General features: G+C 38.2%; 2 protein-coding genes across 2 annotated transcripts; both read left to right on the top strand.

Moving 5' to 3' along the window:
- Positions 1-523: 523 nt before the first annotated feature.
- On the top strand, positions 524-6,152 carry ugt5a1 (UDP glucuronosyltransferase 5 family, polypeptide A1). The gene is made up of 2 exons (XM_082159322.1): positions 524-635; positions 4,224-6,152. Exon 2 carries the CDS (start codon positions 4,237-4,239, stop codon positions 5,812-5,814), a length of 1,578 nt encoding a protein of 525 aa, XP_082015448.1. The 5' UTR covers positions 524-635; positions 4,224-4,236; the 3' UTR covers positions 5,815-6,152.
- On the top strand, positions 524-9,416 carry LOC309490253 (UDP-glucuronosyltransferase 2C1-like). The gene is made up of 2 exons (XM_082159324.1): positions 524-635; positions 7,413-9,416. The coding sequence occupies exon 2, from the start codon at positions 7,426-7,428 to the stop codon at positions 8,998-9,000; it is 1,575 nt and encodes a 524-aa protein (XP_082015450.1). The 5' UTR covers positions 524-635; positions 7,413-7,425; the 3' UTR covers positions 9,001-9,416.
- Positions 9,417-9,828: the final 412 nt, after the last annotated feature.

Below are 9,828 nucleotides of genomic sequence, written 5' to 3'. Positions count from 1 at the left end.
CTGCCATAATAAATCTTGTGAAATTCAGTGTTTTATTGGGTCTAAGGGACTAAAGGACTTTTTGACCATGTTTTTAATGACTGTTTAAAGTGTCAGTTTTGGTGATCTGCTGACACTGCTGAAGTTTCCAAAAAGTCTCTGCAGTGCTGAAAGATTCTCAGATTACCTTTTATTCTTTCTGCCTTTTACACAACTGACGCGAACAATACCACCCGTTTAGTTCAGTTCAGTTCTCCCCGGAATGTTCTTAATGGTGGGAGTGTAGCGCGATCTTCAGTCTTTACAAAGCCAGACATTTAATCTGAAGTATCTTGTGAACTTCTAGTGTGTAGTGTAAAATCAAAGAAATTTCTTTTTTTATATAATTTCCTTGAAAGTAATAGATAGCATTTCATTTCGGCTGGTTGTAGCAAATCATGGTTTAAAAACAGGGTCTTTGACCCTTAATGACTGTGGCATTGTTTAACTGCCCTGTGTCAAGGCACCTGATAGGCTTTTGCTGTGCTCACTCATTCAAAGGTACCTTTCACCTAAATGCACTTGATAAGCTCAAGCGTTGCAGGACAAATGTGTTTACGGTTTTGGACGCTACACTGTGCCAAAGTGTACTTCGAGGAGTAGTAGCAGGTTGTCAGGTGAGGATTTAAATATTCCTAAAATAGAATTATCTCAAAATAGAATTTGCTCTGACAAAGTACAAACTCTTTCTTGGTCAGTCCATGTATCAGATTTTAGATTTCCATTCTGCTCTTAGTTCGTTATGTAATATCTAGGCCTTTTATTGTGTGTACAGTATTTAGTTTTGACTTTGTTAAATTCAGCTTCACAGAAATGTTTCAGCTGTCCATCAGAAGTGAAATTTGTAAAAAGCTAAGTATCAAGCGTTTTTGTGATTATTTGAATACTTTTTAACTTATGAAAAAATACTACAAAACCGAATTACATTGTTGGTTTCAGAAAATGTCAAGCGAACACACTGTTTTTACTATGAAAGGTGAATGCACATATTGCAAGGTATTGTTTTAGCATGTACTCTATTGAGGGAGCTTTTTTCCAGATGTTGCAGCATGTGTAGTGAACGATTGCATAACTTTGATTCTTAGGAAGCTCTCAGCATACAACACTACTAAACAAATAGCCAATTTAGAAATACACAAGGTGAGACCTTTCCTGCAAACACTGTGGCCCATGCCACAATTATACTTTACTTCAGTAGACCTGCTTTGCATTTAAGTGTTGTTGCAAACGAAGTGGTTTTTATAAAGTACAACGTTGATGCCAAGAGATCAAAATCATTGGAATTACCAAAGTTTCTTAGTTTGGTGGCATATATGCAAAATTTAGTTTGATGTATTTAGTGGCAAATGAAATGGATATCCAAGCAGAACAGTATATTCCACTTTGTTTTCAACGTGAAATATTATGAATTATTATTATAAACACATGAATTTCACAAGTGCAAAAATGAATGTGCACATGTGAAACACATACATGGTTTTGGAACAGTTCCCATGTGAAAAATGGGAAATTCATGTGGTTTTTACTGGACAAATATAAATTCTTCTGCAAAATGGCCCAGATGTTATTCTGTAAGTCAAAAGTCTAACAGATCAATAACAGCAAATATTAGACTTGAATGAATTTGTATCACTAATCATTGGCATCACTGGTATCACTGAAAAAAATGTACACTGAAAAAAAATATAGTAATTTTAACTGTAAAAATGCGACCTGTTAATTGGTTTACAGTAAGTTCCTGTACTATATACGAAGAAAAACTATAAGAACCCTTTTTGAAAGCAAAAAGAACAAATCAACTTATAATTTATTGTATATTACAATTCCTTGTGTGACAGGTCACATTTGATTTTTTATTTATTTTAATAATTATGTTTTTTCTTGTTATTATTTTTTTGGTCAGTATACATTAGGCTTTTATATCACATATTATGTTGTTAAATGATTGTTTATTGCATTGTTTGAGTGTCATGTTTGTTACCATGATGGCATTTTGTATTTGTGTACATTTACATTTGCATTTATTCATTTAGCAGACGCTTTTATCCAAAGCGACTTACAAATGAGAACAATAGAAGCAGTTAAACTAACAATAGGACAACAATATGCAAGTGCCATGACCCTTCCAGTTTAATCTAACGCAGTACCAGTTTTTTTATTTTTTATAAAGATAATAGATATAGAATAGAAGAGAAAGTATAAGTATTAATGGATCAAGTGTTGCCGAAAAAGATGCGTCTTCAGCCGTTTCTTGAAAATGGCTACGGACTCAGCAGCTCTGGTTGAGTAAGGCAGATCATTCCACCAGCAGGGAACAGTCAAGGAAAAGGTCAGAGAAATAGATTTTGTGCCTCTTTGAGAAGGCACCACAAGACGACGTTCACTTGCAGAGCGCAAGTTTCTGGATGGCACGAAAGTCTGAAGTAATGAGTTTAGGTAGGAGGGAGCAGAGCCAGTGGTTGTTCTATAGGCAAACGTCAGTGACTTGAATTTGATGCGTTTCGTTAAAGATCACTCTAGCTGCAGCGTTTTGGATCAGTTGTAGAGGTTTAATAATGCAAGCTGGAAGACCTTCCAGGAGAGCATTACAATAGTCCAGTCTGGATAGAACAAGAGCTTGGACAAGGAGTTGTGTGGCATGCTCTGATAGGAAGGGCCTGATCCTTCTGATGTTGTATAAGGCGATTCGGCAGTACATGACTCTGGTGCGCCTTCTACAAGGCCGCATTAATGCACGGGCTTACCTGGGCTGAAGCCCAGGGGCCTCCCAAGTTCAGGGGCCTCCCATGTTCGGGTTCATGATGAGCTGAAAAGGTTATATTGTTTTAACTTGTCAGATTTTGTCGCTGTATGTCGCTAGTCGCTTGTGGACGTTGGTAGTGCTGTCGCTCTAATGTTATTGTTATGGTGCTTTCACACCAAACGCGAATAGAGCGTCTGGCGCGAGTGATTTCAATGTCAATGCAAAGACGCGTTTACGCCCGTCTAGAGAGGTCCCGCGGCGCGAATGAGGCGACTGCTCGTCTGGCCACATCTATACAAAACACCATCACAAGTGATATTATACAACTATATAATTTTAATTTGACTAGGAATTAGGCTCAAAAGAAACAGTATGCTGTTGGGAGAGTGTTTTTATATTACCACACAGCAGTGTTCAGGGATTAAATCATTTACTAGATTAACGATCGATCAATCTACAAATTAAACTCACTCATCCTGTCATAAATTACTAAAACGTCATCCGAATTTTACAAATAATAAATTTTCTTGTCCCTAATAGTCAACATAATGCAGGGAAAACTGCAGCAGTGCTAAACTTGCATCATAAAACTACAACACTCGAACTATAAATGTATGAATTAAACTTTCCATGCATTATTTTATTATATCCATGTTTGTGGTTAGTTACAGTCAAATCATATAAAATAGTGAAATCGCCCTTGAACTCTTCTGTCTTGCCTGCACTGCACTCGAGACGGTGACGGAAGCTGAGCTCCACTGAAAGGCTTCTTTCCTATTGGTTGTCGTTCGCGAATATCGCTTCTCATTTGCATAAAGTTGAAATTTAGTTGCTTGGTATGGTTGTTAAATAAAGTGTCTTGTGTTTGTGTGCTCAGTGATATGTTAATAACAATATTAAAATGAAAAACAATATAAAAAAACTCACTGTTGTAGGTCTCGAAAGAAACTAATGCATTTTGTGATGTAGATTACCAAGATAGGCTTTTACACTTTTTAAAAAATTAGACTCTATAAATCGAGGGGATGGGGGGCCTACAAAACCTCTCAGCCCCGGGGCCTAACATTGGGTTAAGGCGGCTCTGGCCTTCTATATATTAATATGTGCATCAGCTTGTTGAAAAACTACTTGTGATGAACACTGATTCATCATGTGGTTTTCTCTTTACCACCAGTGTTATTATGGTGGATGTCAGTATGTAAAAAGTACAAACAGTAACAGCATGGCCTTGCTAATTCAGCAGAAAAGAGCTGATGGATTTACTGGTTTGAAATGTTTTTTAAATGGTAAAATGTTCAGGTTGCTCTGTAAATAAATATTTTTGTAAACATTTTACTGTATTTTTAAATAATTATTCTGGACGTGTAAGATAATTTTACAGTGTAAAATAAGCTGGCTTTTGTTTTTCCTGGTCCTTTCTCTTCTATTTCCCTTCATTCTTTCTTCTCTTTTGTTTTTAAAGGTTGTGTAAGAAGATGCGTCATTCAGCACCTCTCGTTTTGTTGTCGCTCTTATGCGTATTATTTGGAATAGATGGCGGTAAAGTGCTGGTGTTTCCACTGGATGGAAGTCACTGGGTGAACATGAAGGTCCTGATCGAGGAATTACACTCACAAGGTCACAACGTGACGGTGCTTAGAGCCTCCAACAGCTGGTATATCAAGGAAGAGTCTCCTTTCTACAATTCCATCACCATTCCAAACACAGGAGGATTTGACAAGGACTTTTTTGGTTTGATGATCAGCCGTCTCTTGAAGATTAAAAGAGAAGGACATTCCATTTGGAACCGCATTCAGCTGGAGTATGAAATCATCATGAAGTTTAAAAGCATGCATGAAGATATGTTGCAGATGATGGAGAGAATATTAGAAGATGAAAAAGTTATAAACTCAATCCAAGATGCTAAATACGACGTGGTGCTAGCAGACCCGGCTGTTGGAGGTGGTGCAATCCTAGCTTACAAGTTTAAAATTCCTTTAGTTTTCAACGTTCGTTGGACGATTCATGGAGAGGGACATTTTGCCATTGCTCCTTCCCCCCTTTCTTATATCCCTGTCCCAGGAGTAGAGCTAACAGACAAGATGTCATTCCTTCAACGTGTCAAGAATGTTTTGACCTACCTTTTCACCCAGTTCCAGATTGCAATCATCGCTGAACCTACCTATTCTTCATTTTGTCTCAAACATTTTGGTCCCAATGTTAATTATTTCTCCCTTTTCCAGGATGCCGACATCTGGCTCATGAGAAATGACTTTACCTTTGAATTTCCACGACCCACAATGCCCAATATCGTCTATATGGGCGGCTTCCAGTGTAAACCAGCTAAGCCACTTCCAGATGATCTTGAGGAGTTTGTGCAGAGCTCAGGAGAGCATGGAGTCATTGTCATGTCTCTAGGCACCCTTATTGCTCAGCTTCCACAAGACGTCACCAATGACATAGCAGCGGCTTTTGCTCAGCTTCCTCAAAAAGTGATTTGGAGATATACAGGACCTCGACCTGTGACCCTTGGTAACAATACCTTACTTTTGGACTGGCTCCCTCAGAATGACCTGCTTGGACATCCTCAAACTAAAGTGTTTGTGGCACATGGAGGCACCAATGGAGTTCAGGAAGCCATCTATCATGGGATTCCCATTTTGGGTCTACCATTAGTGTTTGATCAGCCAGACAATCTCTTCAGGATGCAAGCAAAGGGAACAGCAAAGATTGTAGATATTGCGACTCTGGACAGGAATGTATTTCTAGAGGCATTAAAGGAGGTTTTGCATAACCCATCTTACAGGGAGAACATGCAGAGACTGTCCAGACTGCATCACGACCAGCCAATGAAACCTCTTGATCGTGCCGTCTTCTGGATTGAGTTTGTCATGAGGAATAGAGGAGCCCCTCATTTACGAACACAGTCTTTCAGAATGTCCTGGATTGAGTACTACTCTGTAGATGTTATTTGGACTCTAACGGCGACATTTTTCATATTTGCATTTTTGATTATATATGTGATTCGATATCTTTTTAGAGTTCTGTTCAAAAAGAAAGTAAAATGTGCATGATTTATAACTACTGTACGAGTTCGTTGTAGAAAAAATTCAAGCATTTACTGCTAATTTTGTACGGACTATTTAGAGCTGCATTTATTGCCAGTAGAATCTTGAGCCTCAATAGATACAAATTTCAAAAAGTTTATTTTTGTGTGTTAACATGCAGTTTAAAAGTTTGACTTCAGTCAGATGTAGAGTCTATGCAGAATGTCACATGGACAGACAGATGAAGACTGTATCTTGACGATGATAAAACCCACTGTAAATCAATTATGACTGTGTAAATGCACTTATTGAAACTGTGATTGACTTCGGATTATGAAGCAATAAATAACTGAATAACTGTCCAATTGTACAGATCTAACTGAAATTTTACAGAATGAAAGTTCAATTCTATCCGATGCTGATTTCGTCTCCCTTTTCCAGAATGCAGACATGATTTCATGATTTTTTTTCACCCTCGTCCATGATGCCAACAAATCATTGGTCATTGGTGTCAACTGCATTCCGTAACACTTGTGCCGCTTTTCCACTGCATGGTAGCTTTGTACGGGTTTTCCACTGTGTACAGTACCTAGTACCTGCTGATTTTTTTAATATCACCTCGGTTGAGGCTCCAAGCAAGCCCCACCGATACTAAAATGTGATTTATAAACACTGTAGACCACTGATTGGTCAGAGAGAATCGCCACTACCAGCGTCATTGGATTTGTGACATGAGACACCAAACCCACTAGATTTAAATAGTCAGCAACAGCCACCGCAGTATCATTTGTCCGCACAACTTTTTTAAACGACTTGCTTTAAACAACCGTCGCAAACAACTTGAAAAAAGAAATGGCTGTATCGTGGCCAGTAGATGAGGTGGAGGCGCAACTATAAATGATCAGTCTATAATCCAACCAACTTTGAAGCGATACTAAACTGCAGTGGAAAAGCAAACCGAGCCAAAGTAAAGCGAGCCGAGCCAAGTCAAGTCGTGCCGACTGCCGAATCATGCCACACAGTGATAAAGCACCATTACAGATGTAGTATCTAGCCTTAAGCCCGTACACACCAAGAACGATAACTATAAAGATAACTATATTAGCCTCCACACCAGCGGACAATATCGTTCTGTTTATTCTAAGTGAGTGCTTGTCTGTCACTTTAAATGCTCGAGCTTGTTACAGCTGGATGGATTCTGATTGGCTAGCAATGTTTTTATTGTTCGTCAGCTGGATAAAATCGTTCTGAAAGTGATTCCAACGATATAGTTTCTCTGTGCTGTTATCATTATAGCTGTGGCGTGAACTCTATTCTTTGATATTGAGAAAGATTTTTAGAACTATATCTTTAGAGTTATCGTCCTTGGTGTGAATGGGCCTCTATAGTTGAAGCAGAATGAGACTTTATTGATGTTTTAAATGATAAGTTCACCTAAAAATTGTATTTGTTTAATCATTTACTAACCCTAATGTCGTTCCAAATCTGTTTGACTTTATATCTTCTGCCCTACTACCTCGCAGTTTTACAGAATATTTCAGGACAGTAATAGGTATTGTATTTATCATTGTATTTGTGAAATCTTGTGTACTCTTTTAATTCGGTTATATTCTTTCTTATCAAAGGTGGTCATTTAAGATGCATCACTCCACTATTCTTGGTTTGTTCATCCTGTTATCTGCTCTGTCAAGATCTTATGCTGGTAAAGTTCTGGTCGTCCCTGTAGATGGAAGTCATTGGATTAATATGAAGGTCCTTATTGTGGAGTTGCATTCAAAAGGTCACAATATCACCGTGGTCCGAGGGTCTAGCAGCTGGTACATTGAGGAAAAGTCTCCTCTCTACACTTCCATTACTGTGGACAATGGCGAATTTGACGATGACTTCATGGAGAAGTTTCTCCCTCACTTACTGAAAATGCAGAGACAAGGAAGATCATTTTGGAATGAAATGGCACTTGCTGATGAAACTTATAGGAGGTTTACAGAAATTCATCAGCTAATATGCAATATGACAGCTACAATGTTTGAAAACGAGACCTTGATGAATTCACTGAAAGATGCTGCATATGACATTGTTCTGACGGATCCTGCTTTTGGAGGTGGAGTGTTACTGGCACACCGTCTTGACCTCCCTCTTGTGTTAAATGTCCGCTGGACCATGTACGGAGAAGCCCATTTTGATATAGCTCCATCTCCTCTCTCATATATACCTGTGACAGGGTTACAGCTAACCGATAAGATGACTTTCAGTCAGAGAGTAATGAACGTAATGACATATATAATGATTTTTTATAAAAATTCCAAATACTTTGGGTCTCCTTACCAAGAGTTCGCCCAGAAATATTTTGGCCCCAATGTCGATTTCTTCTCCCTCCTCCAGAATGCCGACATCTGGCTAATGAGAAACGACTTCACTTTTGAGTTTCCACGACCCACAATGCCAAATGTCGTCTACATGGGTGGCTTCCAGTGCACGCCAGCTAAGCCACTTCCAGATGATTTGGAGAAATTTGTACAGAGCTCAGGAGAGCATGGGGTCATCATCATGACTTTAGGAACTGTTTTTGGTCAGCTTCTGAGTGAAATCAATGATGATATTGCTGCAGCTTTTGCCCAACTGCCTCAAAAGGTTATTTGGAGACACACAGGACCACGGCCTGCCAATCTTGGTAATAACACATTGATTGTGGACTGGCTCCCTCAGAATGACCTGCTTGGACATCCTCAAACTAAAGTGTTTGTGGCACATGGAGGCACCAATGGAGTTCAGGAAGCCATCTATCACGGGGTGCCTATTGTGGGCATTCCTTTAGCTTTTGACCAACCTGACAATCTCTCCAGGATGCAAGCAAAGGGAACAGCAAAGATTGTAGATATTGCGACTCTGGAAAGGAATGTGTTTCTAGAGGCATTAAAGGAGGTTCTGCATAACCCATCTTACAGGGAGAACATGCAGAGACTGTCCAGACTGCATCACGACCAGCCAATGAAACCTCTTGATCGTGCCGTCTTCTGGATTGAGTTTGTCATGAGGAATAGAGGAGCCCCTCATTTACGAACACAGTCTTTCAGAATGTCCTGGATTGAGTACTACTCTATAGATGTTATTTTGACTTTAATGGCAACAATTTTTATATTTGCATTTGTGACTGTTTATACAATTAGATATGTTTGTCTAGTTGTATTCAGAAAGAAGGTGAAACGTGAATAATAGTCGCTGTAAATATCAGTTAATTTGAAATGTTTACAGATTGTTTCTTGACAGCATTTGCTTTTGTGAATCTAACATTTTTTAAAACATTTAAATGAATTAAAGAAAATATACTTTAGTCCAATGCATATTATAAATAATAATTTAGAACAAATTCAAAATTCTCTATACTGTTTGTTTGAAGCAACATTTTTGCTCTTAGTGTACAACAATCTATATGATTAGGACTTGCTACAGACAAATATCACTTACATCTATCAGTGACAGTACAATGGCTCAAATTAATCCCAATCATTATAATTAAATTTGTTTTTGTGTTTATGGTTGAGTCAACATAATTGTGAATGACTTCTCTGTATAAGCTTTTGCTGAACTCTTATCTGACAGTTTTGTGAAAATAAACACCCTGGAATGAAGAGGCACCTGATCATGTGTACATGATATGTTATCACCCCCTGACTCTTATACATAGTGAGATTGTGTAAAATCAGTCATTGAAGCAAACTACAGTGACTTACAGATGTAACATCTAACCTTATTACTGAAGTGGCATTTCTTGATGGCAAGGGATAAGTTAACCCTTAAATGCATTAATGTTTCGCCAATCATTATTACATATTAGGTCTTTAGCGACCTGGATCTATATCTAACACAGATGGATCTCTACCTGTCGTAATAATATAAAACCTCTCCTGATATTAGAGTAACAATTACAGGATCATTCAAATAAAGATTTAACTGGATTTAAGAAACAATGTTTAAGTCCAATGCATGAGACTTCAATATTAATTCAATATTCTCTATATTGTTTGTTTTAAGCGGATTTTT

This window comes from Leuciscus leuciscus (assembly GCF_965113295.1).
Source record: "Leuciscus leuciscus genome assembly, chromosome: 25".
NCBI classification, from domain to species: Eukaryota; Metazoa; Chordata; class Actinopteri; order Cypriniformes; family Leuciscidae; genus Leuciscus; species Leuciscus leuciscus.
Note: the sequence above shows the minus strand (reverse complement) of the source record. Positions and strands in the feature narration are given on the sequence as shown.